This window comes from Perca flavescens, chromosome 22, assembly GCF_004354835.1.
Source record: "Perca flavescens isolate YP-PL-M2 chromosome 22, PFLA_1.0, whole genome shotgun sequence".
Classification (NCBI taxonomy): Eukaryota; Metazoa; Chordata; class Actinopteri; order Perciformes; family Percidae; genus Perca; species Perca flavescens.
Genome location: NC_041352.1, coordinates 2,084,724 through 2,107,862, shown reverse-complemented (window position 1 = coordinate 2,107,862; position 23,139 = coordinate 2,084,724). Strand labels below are relative to the sequence as shown.

The 23,139-nt window shown below is 40.1% G+C and overlaps 1 protein-coding gene across 3 annotated transcripts in view; it reads right to left on the bottom strand.

Moving 5' to 3' along the window:
* slc12a7b (solute carrier family 12 member 7b) overlaps positions 1–14,862 on the bottom strand; it is a 98,905-nt gene extending 84,043 nt beyond the window's left edge. For all 3 annotated transcript variants that reach the window (XM_028569024.1, XM_028569021.1, XM_028569022.1), the window contains exon 1: positions 14,490–14,862. In XM_028569024.1, coding sequence (XP_028424825.1) covers positions 14,490–14,727 — 238 coding nt within the window. In that variant the 5' untranslated portion in view covers positions 14,728–14,862. The remainder of the gene's footprint in view (positions 1–14,489) is intronic.
* Between the last annotated feature and the right edge of the window lie 8,277 nt (positions 14,863–23,139).

Sequence of the window (23,139 nt, the reverse complement as noted above, 5' to 3'; positions counted from 1 at the left end):
TCGATTTTCATTTGAATAATCCGATCCAGAATCGATCTCTGTCTGTATCATAAGCGTATGGAAGACCAAAGGAATCCATTTGCACCAACTATGTCATGCTAGCTTGTCAGGAAGGGTGTTAAATAACCCTCCAAATATAGGCTACATTTTGGCGGGGGAAAAACTGGCATGGCCGTTTTAAAAGGGGTCCCTTGACCTCTCACCTCAAGATATCTGAATGAAATGTCACTCATTACTTACTGACTGGACTGTCTGTAGAGTTGCACTTTATTGTGTGTTTATGTTAAACTAGTACAGAGCCCGTTCAAAATGTGCCTGTTTGGAACGGGCCGATTGCTTGGCCTGTGGTATTGCTGCTTGTAGCTTTCTCCAGAACCAAATTGTACCCCAAAATTACTTACAGAAGGACCCCGAACCACTTCATATGCATATGTGTTCATGAAATGTTTCCAAACAGGCTAGTGGCTTGACGGTTAACGTTGAAATATGGATTTAATTGCGGGGGTATTTTGGCTACGGTAATGTTGCTACTGTAGTGTTATAAGTTAGAAGTAGACTTAATTAACCTGACCCAGGGTGAGTCTGATGAAAACTGCGGTCTTTGCCCAAGATAGTCTTGCATATTCAGACCTATCTGCACAGCGCTGCAGAGGAAACTCCCAGATAAAGTTATGTTCTGCCATCTGTTTAGAAGTGGTGAATTTACAGCTCACAGCAACTTAATACGATATAGTGTCTGGCTTTTGTTTGATATTAAGTGGCGGCAAAATGGCTTTTTATCGAGTTTCCTGTTAGCGAAATGTGTGTCAAACCCCTCGCTCATTCTGATCGGGCCCCCATATCAATCTAGGTTCACAATATATTTTGGCCCACCGAAATTCCCAAATTCCCACAGAACCAGAGAGTTTGCATATTCCGGCTACAGAGTTGCCAACTTTTCCCCAAACCTTGGAGTGAGATTTGATAGGGCGAACCCAAATTTTGCTGTGTACAAAGCAAATTTCTTTGGCTCATTCAGCATCATTACTGTCAGGGTTTAAATTGTGATTTGTTATGTGCGGGTGCTCTCCCTAGGGGGGGGCCTGGGGTATGCACCCCCAGGATTTTTTTTTTTAAATAAACCATTAAATGGCACTTTCTGGAGAGTTTTGTGCAAAGAAATGGAAAAATTGAGTCTTACGTGATATGTGCAAAACTGCAAACATTGTATTGTTGTAGTATCAACAGGTATTAGGGCATTTAGCTTTTACAAATACTGTTAATCAGTCATCACGTGATTACACATTGTATTACCTTGTTATGATATAAGAAGTGACCCATACAATGTGCCAAACATAATGAGCCACATGAAGAGACAGTGCAGCATATGACAATAGCAACAGCTGAGAAGATTTGGGTCTGTGGTGACCAGGTCCACCTCACACAAACTTCCTTCTCCTATTCTCTCTCTTTACTACTACTACTAAAACAACACACACACACACACACACACACACACACACACACACACACACACACACACACACACACACACACACACACACACACACACACACACACACACACACACACACACACACACACACACACACACACACACACACACACACACACCCCAGTGGTTCTCAGTGTAGGGACCAGGGACCCAAAGTTAAATTAACATTGGTCTACCAAAGAGATCTACTAGGACCACTGAAATTCTAAAGAATGAGAACCACTGATTTACATACATTCTAATCCTTTAAAACTAAATAAATAGAAATAACCATTTTTTTGGACACCAGGGGGACTGGTGGCCAAAGACTAAACCTCATTAGATTAGGCAAGGCAAGGCAAGGCAGCTTTATTTATATAGCACATTTCAGCAACAGGGCAATTCAAAGTGCTTTACATAAAACATTAAAGAGCAGTTAGAAAACAATTAAAAAACAATAATAAACAAATTAAAAACATTAAAAGACAAGAATAAAATTGATAGTGCAGTATAAGAATAAAAGTTACAGTGCAGTAATTAAAGTTAATAAAATAGATTATTTAAAGAAAAGCAACATCAAAAAGATAGGTCTTTAGCTTAGATTTAAAAGAACTGAGAGTTGCAGCGGACCTACAGGTTTCTGGGAGTTTGTTCCATATATGTGGAGCATAAAAACTGAACGCTGCTTCCCCGTTTAGTTCTGACTCTGGGGACAACAAGTAGACCTGTCCCAGACCACCTGAGAGGTCTGGGTGGGTCATAATGTAGTAACAGATCAGAAATGTATTTTGGCCCTAAACCGTTTAGTGATTTATAAACCAGTAGAAGTATTTTGAAATCAATTCTTTGAGCCACTGGAAGCCAGTGTAGAGACTTCAGTACTGGAGTGATGTGATCCACTTTCTTGGTTTTAGTGAGGACTCGAGCAGCAGCGTTCTGAATCAGCTGCAGCTGTCTGATTGATTTTTTAGGGAGACCTGTAAAGACACCGTTACAGTAGTCAAGTCTACTGAAGATAAAAGCATGGACAAGTTTTTCCAGATCCTGCTGAGACATAAGGCCTTTAACCCTTGATATATTTTTAAGGTGATAATAGGCTGATTTTTTAATTATGTTAATGTGGCTTTTAAAATTTAGGTCTGAGTCCATGACTACACCAAGATTTCTTGCTTTGTCTGTTGTTTTTAACATTGTCGTTTGAAGCTGAGCGCTGACTTTCAATCGTTCCTCTTTTGCTCCAAAAACAACCACCTCCGTTTTTTCTTCATTTAATTTAAGAAAGTTCTGGCACATCCAATCATTAATCTGTTCAATGCACATATTTAATTGTTGTATTGGGCAGTGAGGGAAATTCATTCCAATCAAGGCCTTTCCCCACCACAAGGTGCAGCACAAAATAGACTAAAAAATACCAACAGCAAGAGAAAAGACACAGCATGGCTCATTTTGTGCATGTGTTATAGCACAGCCTTTCTAAAACTTTTTTTGTGCCAAGACCCATGACGATGATGTTTGGCCCTCGTCCTCTGTGCCCCACTTACTGTATGTAATTTTTTTGGGAAAAGAAAGACTATTTGTTCATTTTATGAAACATTTAATGAATTATTTACAGTTACATTTAGAGCTGCACAGAGGTTAGAGAAGCACAATAGTGACCCAAAGTTTCCCAGTATCTTTAACGTTATCTCTGCTGAGTCAACACACAGGCCTAATTTACTCTTCCCTCCTCTTTAGCTTCTTTTGTTGGGGAAGTAACCTCTTTAAATGTGCATGTGACACTTATTCATCTGAATCATACATAATTTTAATTCATTTATAAACCCCTGGACTTCAATAGCTCAGATGTGTTTCATCAGATTTCTGCTCATGTTTACAACTTTGTGCACATTCAAAATATAACTCCTCCCATCTGTGTTCTCCGAAATTTGGAGAGTTGTAATAAGGGTTGGGCATCGAGAACCTTGGAGGATTTGGTTTCAAATCTGTTCACAGGTTCCAGATTTAACATGCGCAAGTTTTGGTTTCCGTAGCAACCAGGCGCTTGTTGTGTTGCAGCCTTGGAGCACAGTAAGCAGTGCTCTAGCGTGGCTTTATTTTACATTGAAAAAGCCCTGTCAAACTGCAACCCACCTTTGAATCAAAATAAAACTTTCCTCTTATTTGTGAAATAATGGTGCGTTCTATTATTTATCCGTGTCGGAGTTCCGACTAGGAAAACAGACGTTGCCTAGCAACAAGCACCAACACGCCACCTTTCCTCGGATTTCCGAGCTCGGAACTCTGACAACCGTGAGGACACCGAGCAAGAATTCCAATATGGATTCCAAGATGGCAGCGCCCTGTGTGACTTGTAGTATGAATTGTTGTCATTATTTTTGGACCGCTTTGGCTGTTTAAATGAAGATTTTAATCACTCGTATTACTGCAATACCTTACTGCGTCCGTTTCTCTCCCTGTTGGTATGGGACTCGGTCTTGTTGTGAGTGCAATATTGAATGAAGCCTTGTTTGTTAACGTGGCTAGCGTTACTACTCGGCCAGTGCTACCATAGCAACATCTTTCCGGGTGGTGTCCGTGTTTTTTCTCCGACTCGGACGCGCAAAACATACCAGAACGCTTGAAGTGTGGAAATTACGTCATATCCGAGGTCCGAGTCGGTTCATTGAGAATAATAGAACGCACCATAAGCATGTGACCCGTTTCAACTCCACCCCTCAAAGAATCGGAATCGAGAATCGATAAGAACCGGAATCAAAAGGAAGAATTGGAATTGGAATCAGAATCGTTAAAATCTAAACGATGCCCAACCCCTAGTTGTAATATAGTCTGCTGTGCATGTTATTGCTCCGCTGATATGGTAGTATCTCATTCAGACCGTCTGACAGACACAGAAGACCATTTGGGTCTCTGGTCTCTGACAAAGTTTAGAGAAGTGGCTGTACACCGCTCTTCATCGGAGGTAGAGCACGGATGCAACGCGTCACTGCCCACACCAGAGCAAGTCCATTAAAATTAACTGAAGTTGCTACACTTACCAGCCATGCTGCTCACCTCTATTTTTACAGAGAGAGTGGACACAAAGTGACGGACGGGTCTGTAGCCTAATACTCAAAGCATACCTGAAGCCGGGGAAATGCGCCTGGGAAATGTTCTCACATTTTTGACATTTTCGCTAATTCCTCCTGAACCCCCTCACCGTCTCTGAAGGCATAACTAGTCGATCACGAGTGGCTCAACTCGTAGATCAAGATAAACTCATCTTTCAGGTATTTGACCGACCGGGTTGACACTTCAGCGTGAGAAATCGGGGGTGTGGCGTGTGAAACCAATCAAATGCGTGTGTCTCACGGCCAATGCGTGAGAGTTGGCAGCCCTGCGGCTGTGAAAGAGCTTGTTGTGAGTCAGCTGTGTGGTAGCCTACTTAGAAAATTTATTATTTTTTGGTATTATTTTGACTTTGGAACTTTTTTGCTAATTTTTTCAGGGCTTTATGAGGCCCAAACTGTAAGTGAGAAGACTATATGAGACATGCAATGATTAAGTCAAAGATATTTGACTTTTTTGATGAAATAAAGGCATCTCAATAAACTCTACATGTCTGGCCCTTGATGTGATTCTCTTTTTCCAGTGTGGCCCTTAGTGAAATTGAGTTTGTCACCCCTGCTCTAAATGAAGTAAGAACCAGCGTTATGGTTGCGATGTTCCGTTCAGCTATCCGCTCGTGCTCCAGGAAAGTGAAGAAAAGTTAATTTGGTATATCCAGCAATCATGTAACGTTGGGAACAGGAAAAAGTGTACCGCAGTCAAAGCCGGTTGGTTGGTTGGTTGGTTTGGTTTTGCAACTGAAATCGACGATAGACTAATTGACATTGAATCGGAAATGTAGTCAATACAGTAATTGAATCAGGACCTTGTGAATCATAATCGAATCAGGAAATCTGTGGCGATACCCAGCACTTATTTATAAGTATACTGTAACTGGTATAATGCCCTTGATATAAAAAAAAAATATTCGAGGATTGGGCTAAACTGTGCCTGTTTGCATTTCTCAAAAGAAGAAAGAAAGTTCTCTGAAAACCCTTCTGTTTGACTGGAGAGGGACACACCCCTTCTCCTGAGTGTTGCGTGTAAATGAGGAGCAACTGGAACAAACATCCCATGCAGGATTGGCAGGGAAGCCAGCGCAGTGGACTGGGAGGCCAGGCCACACAGCAGCAGGAACACATATAGGAGAAGCCGGGGCCCAGTTGGTGTCCATGTGCTGACTGCCGGGCTCCAAATAAAGCAGAGGGCAGCACATGATAGCCCAAGGTGCATGCCTCTTTAAACATGAATGCATGCACACACACACACACACACACACACACACACACACACACACACACACACACACAAACATATTACTGTGTAGTTAGGGCATTCTGAAGACTCGCATTCATTTACCAAACCTAACCCATTTATGCTGCACCCTCCTCAAATCATTAACAATATCTATGCTTTAGGTTACCTGAGGCTCCACCTGAAAAATAGTCCCATTTTCTTTTCGCAATCCATCTGGACCCAAACGGTAGTAAAACAATCACAGACCTTCACTAACCCAAATCTGTATGTCTTAACCTCAAGGAGACCTTAAGACCTTAACATATCTGTCACTCTCACAGACAAAAATAAAATATTATATTTAGTAGTATTAGTCACACATGTGTGACTGCTAAATAATATTTGTGGTACAGCTTGTAAGTATTTCATCAGTGATCCCCAATGTTATAGGGATACTCTGGCAATTACACTTCGATAAAGGTGGGGGACTTGCAAGAGACACATTTTTAAAAGTTAAAATTAAAGCAGACATTCTTACTTGCACTCCCTAATATGATTAAAGCTCCAGAAACTCTGGCTCCTACATTTCCTATTATGCAGTTAATAACACCTATTCATAAGACCTTTCTTGCCTGTCAAACGGCAACATCTTTCAAATTCCACACCCCCAGTTTGTAACGCAGGCTTTCTATTTAAAATGTGCAGTCTCCAAGCCCAAGCCATAATAACCCTTATGACATTGTCAGGGTCATTTCCATATGACAAAGCTTCTCCATAGCAACAGAAGACAAAATTCAACTGTTGAGTTGTACTGCACATGAGAAGTAAACTAATTGCGATGAGTAAAATCTGTGATAGTCAGTTCAAGTCTTTCTGGGTCTGACATTGTAATTTAAAGGTCCCCCATGGCATGAAAATTTCACTTTATGAGGTTTTTTAACATTAACTGGCTAGAAATGGTGATAGGTGTGAACCGAGCCCTGGGTATCCTGCTCTGCCTTGGAGAAAATGAAAGCTCAGATGGGCCGATCTGGAATCTTCCCTTTATGAGGTCATAAGGGGAAAGGTTACCTCAACTTTCTCTGCTTTGCCCACCCAGAGAATTTGGCCCACCCATGAGAAAGAGAGAGACATCATGGCTTGAAAACAAGCAAAGCATGGCAGTTGGTCAAGGCCACATGCCCAACCTCCACCTTGACCCCATCTTTCCTCCTCAGTAGCATTTAAAGCTACAGATACAGAAATGGCCCATCCTAAGGAAAGCTCATTGTGGGACTGGCTCTAGTGGCTGTAATTCTGCACCAAGGCTGAATTTCGGGAAAGAGACTTCAGATACAGTATTAGGGGACCACTAAGGTCTATATAAAAGAGACTTCAGATACAGTATTAGGGGACCACTAAGGTCTATATAAAAGAGACTTCAGATACAGTATTAGGGGACCACTAAGGCCTATATAAAAGAGACTTCAGATACAGTATTAGGGGACCACTAAGGCCTATATAAAGAGACTTCAGATACAGTATTAGGGGACCACTAAGGCCTATATAAAAGAGACTTTAGATACAGTATTAGGGGACCACTAAGGCCTATATAAAAGAGACTTCAGATACAGTATTAGGTGACCACTAAGGCCTATATAAAAGAGACTTCAGATACAGTATTAGGGGACCACTAAGGCCTATATAAAAGAGACTTCAGATACAGTATTAGGGGACCACTAAGGCCTATATAAAAGAGACTTCAGATACAGTATTAGGGGACCACTAAGGCCTATATAAAAGAGACTTCAGATACAGTATTAGGGGACCACTAAGGTCTATATAAAAGAGACTTCAGATACAGTATTAGGGGACCACTAAGGTCTATATAAAAGCATAAAAAAGCAGCATGTCATAGGACCTTTAATGGTATCCAATAAACAAAATTGACAAAAAACAAAAAAATGTGCATCACTGTGTTCATTCACACAAATAATTCATATAAGCTTCTCTTTCCCTGAATTTCCCAGTCCAAGATAAGGAAAATCTGATGACAACGGCACTGAGCAGGGGAGGCGTGCATTAGTATGAAGCCTACTGTGCTACTGTTCTGCAACAAGCCTCAATAGTGTTTCCCAACCCCAAACATTTGTTGTGAACTGCCAGAGCGATAGATTGACAGTCTGTCTCTGTCCAAGCTTAAATCCAACACCTTTTGGAGACTCTTATCCCTGTAGAACCTCATTTATCTTTCACTGCCTGCTTAATCTCTCATAAATCCAAATGTAATCTTAGTCATCCTACGTATCTGAGGCAAGCAACACAGTGCATCATCTGTTGTACCCTGAAACCTCTTCATGTGAGTTCAACTATTAATATATATAAGCATTACGTTGTTTGTTAAGACTCTGTGTTTACAGAGTACACTTGTTTAAACATATAGAACACATTCTTAGAATATGTATAATAAACTTCATACATTTAGGCATGTTTGTATATTCACATCACTTACTTCACTCACAGCTTCGCCTCTGCTTCACACAGACTGAACAAGGAACAAGAATAAAGTACATTTATAGATGGCTTGCAAGGCTTTAATAGGATAAGCCAGTGAAACAAACAGCCACTATGATTCACACAGCCGTCCTCTTTTCTGTAATTGACACTTCTTCATTAACCACTACTTCCTCTTTACAATATGTTACTTTATCTTCCCTGTTGTGTAACCTCAACGGCAAGTATGACACAGTTTCCCGGTCCAGTTAGAAAAAAAGAACATACAAACAACACACAAGAAAACCTTAAACTGTTCATCAGTGACCTACGAATGTCAACAAAGCCATCTTTCTGTATGTTTTAGATAACTGGCATCACTCAGTCTGCTTTATCAAGAGCCTTTAGGTGCTTCATTCAACACAATCTACCATTTGATAATAATCTGTCATGAGCCAGAGAGTAAACAATCAAAGGACAATGTTTTCGAACAGCCTACTTGGACGCAGAAGTGGCTCTGTGTTGCTAAAAACAGGTAGTGCCTCTGTAAAGGAAAATGCCTGACCATCCAGTATCTAATCTTAACATTATCTAGACTCATTTTCTGCTATGGTTATCAACTTCATCATCCATGAATTCAATTTAGTCAGTAACTAGATTACAGCAAAACAATAGGCATTCCCTGCTGTAAGTCATGTGCTGATTGCAGTACAATGACTACAGTAGAGGGAGGAACTGAGGAAATTGAAATAACTCATAATATAAAATAAAACAAAGGGTCAATCAATAGTCAATAAGATTCTTAAGTGATACATGACTCCTGATGTCCAGTTTTCATTATCCAGTGATCATACGGTCCAGGTTTCTTTTAATGCCAGCATTTCCCATGACAGTCAAGAGTTGCTGACAGGCTTGAAACGATCTTCCACCCAAAATCTATCTTTTGAGTATCAAATTTACTGTCCAACATCCAAATCTTTATAACATCATCAGTTTAACCAGGACTAAAATGTGTTAAAATAATAAGTTCAAGTGCAAGTAGAGGGTGGTTTCATTTTCACATTTTCTTGTTCAGTCCATTAAATGTCAATAAGTAGTCAAATACCCAATGCAAATTCCAAGTGACAGATTCAACAGTCCACAAGCCATAGATAAAAATAGCAAAAAGGGCAAATTATCATCCTTTGAAAAGGACATGATGTCTTCTGCTCCTGTATAGTTGGGCTAGGTTGGGTCCAAGGAAGAGGCCAAATTTCCCAGCAGGGTTGAATTAGCTTAACTTAGCCTAATTAACTTTGTCTAACCTAACTATTAACAAACACAAAGATACCGTGACACCATAATTCTAATCATATGACAAAGCCACATCCTTTCATTGTGCCTCCACCTACTTCAGTTTGTGTCCACAGAGGGGATACAATATTCTTCAGAGTCATGTAACAAGTACTCCAAAGATTATTGTTGCTATGTTTCCATCCACTTGTCAATCAAATTATCTGAAGTTTGCTAAAAATATTCATGCGTATAAAGCCGGTGAAAGTGTGTTTCCATCCAGCGGCATTAAAGCTAATAAAAACCTGTGCGTGATGACGTCACATGCTGCTTTCCTGTCAAATTGGTATATCGAACAGAATTTTTTCCATTCATTTTCGCACTGAATCGCACAACACTCAAGCTATAATAAGACAAGGCCATTTTATCCGTGAGTTCTTAGTAAATTATGGCATTTCTTAGACTTTTGCAATCTAAAATAGCCGTTATATTTCACTCGTAAATTAAATTTAAAGGTCCCATGACATGGTGCTCTTTGGATGCTTTTATATAGACCTTAATGGTCTCCTAATACTTTATCTGAAGTCTCTTTCCTGAAATTCAGCTTTGGTGCAGAACTAGGCTACAGCCACTAGAGCCAGTCCCACAATGAGCTTTCCTTAGTATGTGCCATTTCTGTGTCTGAAGCTATTGAGGAGGAGAGAGGGAGGGGCAAGGTGGAGGGTGGGGTTGTGGCCTTGACCAACTGCCACTTTGCTCGTTTGAAAGCCATGATGTCTCTCTCTCATGGGTTGGCCAAATTCTCTGGGCGGGCAAAGCAGAGAAAGGGGAGGTAACCTTGCTTGTTATGACCTCATAACAAGCAGATTCCAAAACGGCTCATCTGAGTTTTCATTTTCTCAAAGGCAGAGCAGGATACCCAGGGCTCGGTTTACACCTATCACCATTTCTAGCCACTGGGGGACCATAGACAGGCTGTGGGAACGCATATTAATGTTAAAAAACCTCATGAAGTGAAATTTTCATGCCATGGGACCTTTAAAAAGTCTCTTGTCTCCTCGTTCGTCCACTTATATCTGTCTTTGTTGACACCCGCCATGTCTGCAAAGACAGTGTAAATTATGTAAAACTTTGTGTTAAGTTTCCTCTATGTTGAAAATTTCTGCCGCCACGGTATCAGAAATAGGGCAGACACATAACAGGGTTTCCGCTAAGTACACCGCGCACCGCCACTTCTTTAGCTGTTTATGAAAAGTTATGAAGTTGTAATTACACAACTGTCAGCGACCTGTCATCCACTCTCTCTCCCCTTTAGGGTGCTTTAGGGTGAGCAACTGGAACAGTGACAGGACGTCATCACTCGTGAAGTCATGGCAACCAAATAAACAACAGGGCGAGTACTACTTTTCCCCTCAATCTTAGGCAAAGTGACAAACCGCGACGAAAGCCGCGACATGAAATCCGCAATCACGTGGGTCCCGTGAAATATGACAGCTACATGGTTGGAAAATACCATTGTGGGCACTGAATTTGATGAATTTACTGTTGATAAGACCCCAAATGAGACAAGAAGCTAACATTAGCTAACGTTAGCCAACGCTGCGGTCCCTCTCCCTCCCCACTGCAGGAGACGCTGTATTCCTCCGACACGCTGTATTAACGTTAGCTACGGTTTTAAAACCGTTTTCCAGGTTAGTGGGGGTGCATACCGATCAAAACCAACATGATAAACGTAGCTAGTAATGTTCACTCAGAGTTTGGTTTTGTTGTTAAACTGTGTGTAAAATGAGCAGTGACGATAAATTACCCTACGGACTACGGTACCGTCTATTTGCTGGATGGTTTCAAGGTAACGATCGGTAGCTAGCATTATCAGATAAGCCCGTTGACAGAGACGTTATTGTTCATATTTTGGCCTAATGTTTCTGACCGTAGTAGTGGTCATAGTGACTGAAAGTGTGACGTGAGATGCTAAAAAGAAACTACACGCTGTTTCCAGGTAACGTTACTTTTTGACGTTCGCTAACGTTTGCTGATGAAAGCTCACAAACAGTATACTCAATAGTCATTGTGTAGCTGAAAGAAATGCAAAGCAAAGGCCATAACAAGCACTGCAGACACAAGCTGCTCACAGTGTATGGTGCACGTGCACACCCACCTTCTTCTTAGTAACTTAATCTGATTTAGAATTAAATTCAATCCATGCATTAAAGCTGAATAGACAGCCAACCTGTCCTTGTATCTCAGAACAGGAAATCATGTGGAAATTATTCTTCTACTCTGAGGTGGAGGTATTGATTTGATTTAAGACATTTCTAGAATACACTCGTGTTAATACCCATGCTGGATAATATACTGTACAAGCAGTGTCTGAATTATTTCCTTAATCCTGAAATCCACAATCACAAGCCATGGAGGTCTGAATTCAAAGTGGCTTTTTGCCCAATCAATAGTACTTTATAAGGCTGCACGATATGACCTAAAATAACAATTAATTGCACATTTTACCTCGATAACGATAAATGAATGATAATTAATCACGTTGTTCTAAATCTTCTTTTCTGAAGCCAAAATGTTCCCAGACAACGGACACTGTGGTTTTTTTGGGCACAAGTTGCTCAGTTGACTCAGTGTTTGAGTTATCCTCCATGATGCTTTCCATGCGGCTGACTGGTCTGGGAAAGTCACGTGACTACACACGCGGTTGAATGTTTTTAAGGAAAACGTAGGCCTATCAACAGGAATAAATTATCGAAATTACTGTCATGGGAAAAACACGTCGATAACAGCTTCAGAATTTTCATGTCGAATTGTCCAGCCCTAGTCCTTAACGTGTCAAATAAACAGAAGCATTAAAATATAATCTGTATTTTGTGTAGCGTAATGTTGTCAAATATTGTTCTGAGTCTTCACAAAAGGAGTGGAAAACATTAGTACTCTTATAGGACTCTAAATCAACATCACTGTAGTCGGGCCAGAAACGGACTTGTTAGCAACCCAGCATCTTGTACTGGCCGGTGATAGGGCTGGGCGATATGGGCTGGGCGATATGGACCAAAAGTCATATCCCGATATATTTTGGCTGAATATCGATATACGATATATATCCCAATATTTTTTCCGCAAAGTGAGAGCAAATGTTCAGTCAAAGTCAAAGCCAAATATGACATGACACATGTAGTTTCATAGAAACCGGCTATTTCAGTGAACAGTTGCAAAATCAAATGAATAAATAATAAACAGGTTTCTTCACCTGGTTCAATGCTCAGCTGTTCAAATAACAATAAAATGTAAACATAAATACTGTATAATAACAGGAGTACATTTTTTTAAATCAAAGCTCCATAAGGTTTGTTTTAGTTTTTTCCAACAGTTGGGGCTCTTGCAAAATATCTTCACACTTAGATTTTAGATAAATAATCATTAATAATAGAACAGCTAGAACAGTCTGGTAAGTTCAGAAAAGTACATCACTTCACTGTAATGCAGCCTTTAAAACCAGGAAGACACTTATGTCATATCACGATATTACGATATCCAAAATCTAAGACGATATCTAGTCTCATATCACGATATTGATATAATATCGATATATCGCCCAGCCCTAGCCAGTGAGACATTTTTTATTGAGCCTCAAATCCAACACCCTGATACAACATGTCAATAGCAACAATCTGTTCTGTTGCCATGATCAAGCAGCAGTACAACATAATCACAAGCGTGATCTTTCTCACTTTCCCATGCTCAAAACCTCCATTTGTTTCATGATAAGTGTCTTCCTTTTTTATTATTATTATTTTGTATTATTAATATTATTGTGACATTTAAATGCCTGTGTGAATCTAAATATAAGTGGAAGGAAGGGACCCATGTTCATCAAAAGCAAACAATATAATACACGTCTAAAAAGAGACCCATTTCAGCAGCTCAGTACAGCTTAACTAAACAGTTGACGATCAACAATCAATCATTACACACAACAGATGTGCACGTACACTTAGCCACCGTGCACACTGTGCTGTGACTGTAAGTCAGCATGCTTGCTTGGCTTGTGTGCCAGGCAACTATTCCAGCACCTTCTAGCCCTCAACCTGTTGCTATAGAAGCACCTTGTTTGTGAGCAACTGGTCGAACAAGCCTGAGAATAAAGACTGCAACCAAATTATGGTTCAGAGCAAAAGAAATATTCAGAATGATAATAATATCCAACGGTATAATAAATACAGTGGATTTAAAATATATATATATATATATATACATATATAAAAATGGAAATATGTTGTCATATATCAAGTTAAAATTTACTTTAGAAATAAAAACCCATGGTGAGCTAATAATACCATTTTGAATGACAAGGTACCACAGGCACACCTAACTTGTCTGGAGGATCATTATTTGAGCACTATAGTGAGCTTAAATAACAGCTTACTGGACAAAAGATTAGTTAAGCCTACGTCAAGTTTCTTTTGTGTTCAAATTTTGTAAGACTCAAATTGGTTATCTACATTTAAAAAAGGTACAACAAGAGCCAAACCCCTACTCACTCTTATGATAAGAAGAATAAACAGGCGTTCGTTGCATTAAGTTAATGTACAGGGAGTTCAACGCAGACTGCTCATTAAGGTGAAGCAACATTTGAGCTGGCAAAATCTTCAAATGCAATGTCTGTTATGTTCTCAGCGGACCGTTCGGTGACTAATGACTAATGACACAATAACCTAACAAAATAACGTTTTACAGCAGTGTTCAAAACTTGTTGTGGCTCTATTAAAACTAGGTGTAACGTTACCACAGCTTCGGTTTTGGGGGTACTGACGCCACCGGGTTCATTACATAAACGGGAGGACAAACAGCCAGACAACAAGTGAAATGTGACGGCTAAAGTTAATCCTCTGTTAGATAGATGAGATAAGAAGTGGAACACGGAGTTTGTAGCGGCCAGCTGTCTTACCGTACTTGTTGGGCTCCCTGTTGTACTCTAAGATAGGTACCACAGCGTTGGGGTCCTGCGGCTCGAACACGCTGTCCTCCCCCGCCTCTTTTTCCTCCACTGTTACACCCTCGCTGCTGCTGCTGCTGCTGCCGCCGCCGCCGCCGCCGCCGCCGGTGTCTGGTGCCGGGTCGTGCTCCCCGTCCCTGGCGACCCCAACTCCTCCGTCAACGGGGACTACCAAGAACCTTTCGCCCATGTCCGTCTTCTCCCCTCTTGTCGCACTTTTAATGGAGGAAAAGCACAGCCTGCGGCTTACCTCTGCGGTTTACACTCCGTGAGAGGGAACACACAGGACAGCTCCAACGGAACACAAACACACGCAGACGCTCACGAGCTGATCAGCGGATTGATTATTACAGTACAGACGTTCCCGCCCTTGACCGTCCCTCGTTGGTTGAAAGAGCCATGGAGCGCTGTCAATCACCCCCAGAAGCAAATCAGAGTGCTTGTGAATGTGTGACTGCGGGGAGTTCTAAAATTTGCTACAACTTCATGATTTATGAAAATGTCATACCGGTACAAATTATTTTTATTTAGTATGTTTTGGAGTATATCTCTAAACACAAAACATAAAAAATTATATATCAAATATATTCATTTTTGCTTCATGCCTTTGAAATTAAGGTAGGACAACTAGCAACTCCTTAAAATACATTTAGTGTGACAAGACATAAGTCACACTAAACCTATTACAAGCTTCTTTAATGGCGTCAAAATGATGGGGTAATTAACACTCACTCTGCACATCCTCCACTATCAATAGCCTGCCACGGAAACTCAATAAAGCATTCTAATTTAAAAATCAATGATGGTTTAGTCATTTACAACACCTCACCATAACAACTTTGGTATGTTACAGCTTGGAATAAATTGTTTGCCAATACTCTTGGTATAGGATGACCTCTCATGTTTCCAGGCTGATTTTACTGTAGTCTACAGCTCTCAAAACTAACCCAAAGAACAACATTTTTTTTTCAGTTTTTTTACCAGTTGACACATTTAAAAGCATAGGGTACTTCCTCAGACATTCTTAAAATTAGGCCTACTGAGATACACAACAGCAACATATTTAAGCTTTTTTCTTTCACATCTGCCTCAAATTGGGATGTTTTGAGTCAAATTTCTATCCCTATTGGTTTCATTAAAAAAAACACATTATCATCTAGTGCTGGAAATCCCAGATCAAGATCACCACCCCAATTTAATTTATTGTTCCTTGGGCAAAGACCCATCTGTTCATCAAATTCAAGGCAAAGGGGAATTATTGAATTCCTGAATTATTATTTTTTTTAAGTCTTTTCTAAATTTAAAAGGTCTTAGCATGTCTTAACGTGATGATAGACTTACTGGCCCATAGGTAAGGTAGTCACTAAGGTCGCCATCCACAGATACAGTTCATCCTAATGATTTATGTTTAATATTAAAACATTATTTATAAAATCATGCCAACAATTATTATTTTCATAGCTTAGTATTCTATGCACCATAAAAATGTATGTATTAGTGCTGTCAAAAGATTAAAATATTTAATCACCATTAATCGCAGATTTTTATCTATTCTAAATGTCCCTTGATTTCTTTTTGTCTCATTATTTTTTTCTCATTTTAATGCTCTCATCAATATGGAAAAGTGGATCGGCTTGCTTTGTGCTTTTGTTGCCTGGCTTTGACGACGGGGCGGAGAATTCGCATCAGCTGCGTGCTCGGCCATCAGCTGCAGGCTCGGCCATCAGCTGCAGGCTCGGCCATCAGCTGCAGGCTCGGCCATCAGCTGCAGGCTCGGCCATCAGCTGCGTGCTCGGCCATCAGCTGCGTGCTCGGCCATCAAGTGGTATTTCAGACTGGACGTGCTGCGATGATAGCTCAGTTCACAACGACAGAACACACAGATAACTTTGCTCTTGTCAATGGAACCATTTGGCAACTTTTTAAAAGTAAACTTTCCATTCAGAATCTTATTGGCATCTCGCACTCGCCATCCACTAAAAACGTAACGTTAGCCTACTACTCTTTGGCCGGCTCGCGAGCCCAAACAAGTGTGTGTGGCGTGCCTGTTGTTTAGATTCAGGTCTAGCTAGATCTGGTGTGGTGTTGTAGTTTTCTAACGTTACTAGTTGTTGCAACAGCATGTGAAAAAAACTACAAAGTTTGCTAGGCCAAAAAGAACGTTAATCTTGCGATAAAAAATTGACGCCGTTAATAACGCGTTTAACTGACAGCACTAGTATGTATAAAGGTGAATATGCAACTTAATTTTATACAACATACTCTATGTAGTAGGGGGTCCCTGCTCCGTCTCTCTCTCAGTTAAGGGGTCCTTGGCTTAAAAAAATGTTGAAGAACCCTGCTCTACTGTATATGCCCTGCCAATTAGCATCTCAGGTTGCACATTACTTTTCAGCTATCCAAAACTCCATGGGAGAGAATATTAGGGTTAATCTCCAGGAGACCACTCAGGGCAGTAATTGCTTGAAGGGTATTACGTGGACATCTAAAATAGACAGCTGGCAAGGGCAGTTGGATGGCCGAGGGGCGGGAGGGTAAGTGTGGGCAACGTGATATTATGACTTCGCCTAAACATACACGCCACTTTCTAAAGCTAAGTGGCGCTTGTTATCTGTATGCATTATGAGCTAACTGTGTGTATGTCTACGCCAGAACAGGACGTTGCATTTGGAGCTCGGGTTGGGTTTAGGAAAAGAAGAACGGGACGGTTGGATTTAGGAAAAGAATAACGGGACACCGGACAACAACGGCACAGTTGGGTTTAGGAAAAGAAGAACGGGGTTGGCTTTAGTAAAAGAAGAAAGCAACGGTTGGGTTTAGAAAACGTGACACGCGGGACACAAAGGAAACGTGATACGCGGGACATGATCCCCGGTCTCCTGTGTGAAAGTCCTGTGTTTGACCCATCTACCCCCCCCAAACCGTCCTCCCTATGCGGATTTTCTGGTTTTCATACTACTCGCTATGGCGTAAATTCACACGCAATCGCAAGGTAATGTAAGTCAACGGAGGCCAAACGGCGTTGATAAACACGCTAAAAAGCGATCATGTGTCTTGATAACACGCCAAAATGGCATACGAATTGGCGTGTCATACATACGGCACTTCATGAGATCAGCATGGTGTGGGTGGAGTGGTTGGGGTGGCTGTGTTCAGTCAATTCAATTCAGCCCCTGATAGAAATGACAGGAGAGTCAACATAAAGTGCTTTACTACACAAAAGTTTATCTACAAATGTCATAACAAATAAGGGACTTTTCTTTTTTATGTGTATAATGTATTTTTCTCTGTAGATATTCTTGCCTTTTTTCGTCTGACTGGATAAAGGGTGGACGCGTAACACTCAGGGTGTGAGACTAAAATGCAGGGCTGACAATAACTTGTAATCCTCCATGTCCATGTTGTTTTACTTATCCGCAGCTAAACTCATCACCCCAGGTCAGGGTGACTTGCAGACAAAATTAAATGCAGATTACTTCTTCTTTTTTTTAAGCTGGGTGAAAACAGATTGCCTTTACAGCACAACCACAGCTGCAAGTGTTCAGGATGACAAATGTCAGCCTTCATCTTTGTGCCCTTTGTCTTCAATAAAAGAGATAACTGAGATCCAATTCTGTAAAAAAAAATGTAATGCGTTTTTTCAGTCATTGTACATTTATGTGTTGTGTATCTTAGTGTGTAGTGCTCTTGAAAAGCACTGTGACATTAAACTGTTTTCTTACAGCAAATTAAAGACTTGGCCTGATGTCATCAATGCATTGCAGACTATTCTAATAAAGTTAGGAAGAGAAAAATTATGAAAATTGTATGCATGATAAAATAACAATAATAAAAATTAGTAAGTCAAATTTCTATAATTTTTATCATCTCAAAAATGTTTTTATACTATAATTTGGATTTAGTTAATCCAACTTTTTTATATATAATCTCCATTGATGCAAACTGGTCAGCAGTGAAAAATGTGACAAAGATGTGATATAATCAGACAGTAAACATGAATGTGGTTTTTGCTCTTTGCAGCTATTGCAACTGCTGTTTGGTCAATTAAAAGAAAGGGCTTAGATATAACATTTATACATTGATTTCAAAACCACTTAAACTAAAAGAAAAATTCACATGGTAATTTCAATTTACCTTCTGTCGTTTTCAGTGAGCTTGGCATTTGCCCCCTTCTCCAGCAACATATTAAGGGTACTGCGACAAGCTTTCAGTTTAACTATCATAAGTTACATAGGTCCATTTTAGCTAAATGTCTATACCGTTGTCTCATAATTTAATCTCATGTTCCAAAGCCAATTTCAAAGGCACATTTTTTAATAACATAATGGTTTTTAAAGCATTGCAAATATTATGTTAGCATAAAGAAAATGGAAACATCAGGGTTAAAAATGTTAGTTGGCATTTTGGCTGCAAAACGTTAAACGAGTAGTCCCAGAGCACTAACTATAGTGACATTATAACGTTAGAAGTGAAATTTGGAATAACAAGTACGCTAGCTAACATTAGACTCATTGGTAATAACATTAACACCTAACATTAAATCAAAATAACTCAACCTTATCAGGCTAATTAACAGTCCCATGCTTGTCATATATATTTATATATAAAAGCCAATTAATAATATTATAATCTCATAATTCGGCTAACTATTTCAAAATGTTGTCTTATTATTTCACAACCTTGACTTAGTAATTCAAAGCCTTGACTGATGATGAGAATCTTTATGTTGAACGTTCCATATATTATTATGTCTGTTCTTGGCAGAAATGGGCTTCCGTAGATTCCTGTACAGCAACAGGGCATTTATTGTTATTGCATTCGTGGAGCGGAGAGCCTACTTAAGCTATCTTCTTTGTGACAATATAATTTCTTTAATTTCTTTCTTTTTCTAAATAAAATAATATTGTTGTACATTTGCTGAATTACATCAGCTATGAAAAGAACAGGAATGTTGTATTCATACTGAAAGAAATGAGCAGGTTTGACTGGATTTTGCATGATGAGTCTTGGCTCATTAGAAATAAAGATCAGCAGTCTACAAACAGTCTCCTCTCATACCTTTTCTGTTGTCACAGAGACTGTCCTCTGGGAGGGAACTGAATAAACTGGCTGCTGAGGTGGAGCTGTTGTCAGGGTGCTTGAGTGAGACACATTTAGCCCTCTTGACCTAGCTTTCTGTTTTCAATGTCAAAACCGAACAAAATGAAGATTATCACACGGTTGAGTGTGTTGTCCTATTTATTGTAATTATCTGGAAGTTGCCTTTCTAGTGATACCAACTTTGTATTTTTGTATCATTCTAGTTTTTTTTTAACTGAAAATAAATGTTTAAGCTGAATCTACTCTCAGCATTTGTTCATAGTCTCTTTTTATTATTATTATGTTATACAACAGTGCTCATGTTAATGTCAATACTTGACTGCTTTCCTCCAGATTTCTAAATCCAGAGTGGGTAGGCAGTTACACTCAGTGCTCTATGGCAGCAACCAGGTCATTTACGCTTCTAGGCTAGTGGGAAGGCACTGAAAATCTAGAGAAAGAGAGAAAGCGCACCTGTGAAGCTTGACAAAAAACATGTGTGTGGATATGTGATTATAGTCTTAGTAACATAACACCCTGTCAAAATAACAGTGCGTGTGTTTGTGTGTCTGTCTGTGTGTGTGTGTGTGTGTGTGTGTGTGTGTGTGTGTGTGTGTGTGTGTGTGAGAGAGAGAGAGAGAGAGAGAGAGAGAGAGAGAGAGAGAGAGAGAGAGAGAGAGAGAAAGAAAGCCCTTTTTAATATTCCAATAATGTTAATACAGGGGTGGAAGAAGTACTCAGATTTTTTTTTTACTTAAGTAAAAGTATCAATACTACACTATTCCCATTTCAGAAGTATATATAGATAGCTAGATATGCATATATATTTAGAGATTTTTTATTTATTCATTCAAGCTATTCACATTGTGTTTGATCACTTCTTTTATTTATGGGGTGTGTCACAATATCTGTCAGTTTAACCCCTTTTGCATTCAAATGTTTTTATACAAGACTCAATGTAATATGTGGGAGATCTAAGAGAATATGAAAAACATTGCTGTGCTTTGTTCTACCTCCGGTAGGGGTATCTCAATAACTAAAGCACTTTTATGGGTCTTCCCTCCAGCCTATTGAGCTGTGTTGGGGAAATGATTGGACCCAACGATGCGTGCCTGGAGTGTATGTAGGTCAGCGCTATAGCATGAAAGGAAGCTTTCACCATGAAAAGGGTCCCCCATTGCTGTGTCATTGTGCCCCCCCTGTCACAACAGACAGTGGCGGGTCATCAGCAGCACATCCGGGGCTCTGTAGTCTGAACAAATCTCAGAGGGGAACATGACGTAAGAGTGTACGGAGATGCTGTGAGGAGCAGAGACCCAGCTGCCACACCTACATGTGGTTGGTAGAGCACCCCCGGTACCCAAGACTCAAAGGCTTCATACTAGGGATAGAGCGATTATCGGCCCTGGCTGATTATCGGGCCGTTTTTTTGGCAGTTTGCAGATGATCTGTATCAGCGTTTTATTTACCTGATAACTGATAAAGTGAATGAATTAAAAAGTGTTCTACTCTGGCTCTGCTACAGCTCTGTGTCTGACCCTCTTCTTCAGTTTCACTCCCCACTGAGTCTGACTTCATGTCCCCCCCACAACACTATCTGACTCTCTGTTACTGGGGATTATGGTGAACGTTTCTCATTTATTAAATAATTGCTTAAAGTATTTAAACTAAGTTTTGTGTTGGAGTTTGCAACATTCCAAAGTCTAATTTTGACTTTAAGATTTTCATTTTCACTGTAAATACATATTGGTTCCAAATATCTGTCATCGGCTTCATTAACTGATCGGTATCGGGCCTGAAAAAACAGTATTGGTCAATCCCTACTTCATTCTGTTTAACACTAAAAAGGTCTGTTGGTCTGTCTGGTTGTTTTATTTTTTAAATTAAAATGTCTGCACACAAATCAGGGGAAGATTTACAAAGTCACACATGCTAACACTGCATAGTTCAGATGATATAAATTATATAGCTGCATAATCATTGCTTTTTGTGTATCATAAAATGAAGAAATATTTTGGTAAAAACTCAAATTGAATGATCTTCATTTCTTAATTTAGGTGTGTGTGTGTGTGTGTGTGTGTGTGTGTGTGTGTGTGTGTGTGTGTATGTGTATGTGTATGTGTGTGTGTGTGTTTTTGCCCCAAAGTCGCCTTCCAGGCAGCGCGGCAATGGTTATGTTTAGGGTTAAGGTTAGGGTTAGCTGTCTGGAATGTGATGTTGGAGGCAAAAAACCCATTGAGCGTGTGTGCGTGTGTGTGTGTGTGTGATGAGGAAATTCTAGGCTACATCTTTCATTCATGAAATCTATTGGTAACTTTCATAAAAATAGCTTTTTGTCATATTTGCTCACACTTTTGCTATATTTTGACAGTACTACATGAATCAGATAATCGGTGAAAAATCGGTTACTGTGGCCAATCTGTCAAACTTGGCAGCGCTGTGGCCAGGTTGGCTCAGTGGGTGGAGCGGGCGCACATGTACTGAGAGGTTTATGCCTCGCCGCGGAGGTCCTGGGTTTGAGTGCGACCTGTGACGATTTCCTGCATGTCTTCCCCCTCTCTCTCCCCTTTCTCAAATATGAATCAAGAAACATTTGGGGTGAGAAATAGACAATGCAGTAACAGAATCGTGATTGGAGATTGATTAGCGCTGCCTGACAGTTTGATCGCAGTTCACCAGCTCTCACTGACACTGCGTTAGAGACTCCTCGGCTCTGATTGGTTGTTAATCTACGGGCACAATGGGGGAGGCAGAGGAACCTGATTTCACAGATTATCTGTCATATGGGCTACTGTCAGGATATAGTGAAAGTTTCAGCAAGTATTACAGATGAAAGATATTTTCATAAACGTTACCTACTGAACCTTTAAGCTTTTATAATTCTGATACGATGAACCAGGAAATGCAGCAATCCAAAAACAATAATACTTTTTTTTTTACACATTAATATGCAGTATAAAAAAAATCATGTGTACAACACTGTAATGTACAGTATGTAAAGGTAGTTTAAGCTATAGTGCGTAGTTTCTGTTGCCTCCATGAGGAATTCTAAGTAATAACACTGTGATCGCACCCCCCACCCCTCCTCCACACACTTGCTAACATGGAGGATTGAAAAATCATGATGGATCCTTCAAAAGAGGTCATTTTTATGTCCTTTTTGTCTCCAAAACTGTTGTCCTTTCTCAGCGGTGACGTAAAACGCATCACTCGAGCTGCTGCGTGCGAAAGTCATCAGCTTTGTAGCAACTCATTTAGAAATGGATGGAATGTAACGGACGTTCATTAATATCAAAAAGTTACGCACTGAAGCTTTAAAGCCGGCAAAACCATAACTTTGAATGTGTGCCACAGGACATAATGTGTGTAAGAGCTATGATTGTGAATCAAAGGTTGATTGGCTGAAAACCCAGCCCACAGGGGACGACATGCTGAAGCTGAGAGGTAGTGATTTCAGAGGAGGATGGAGACATTAAGAGGACTTGTTTTTTAGAAACAGTTTGCAGATGGCACGCTGCTTGTA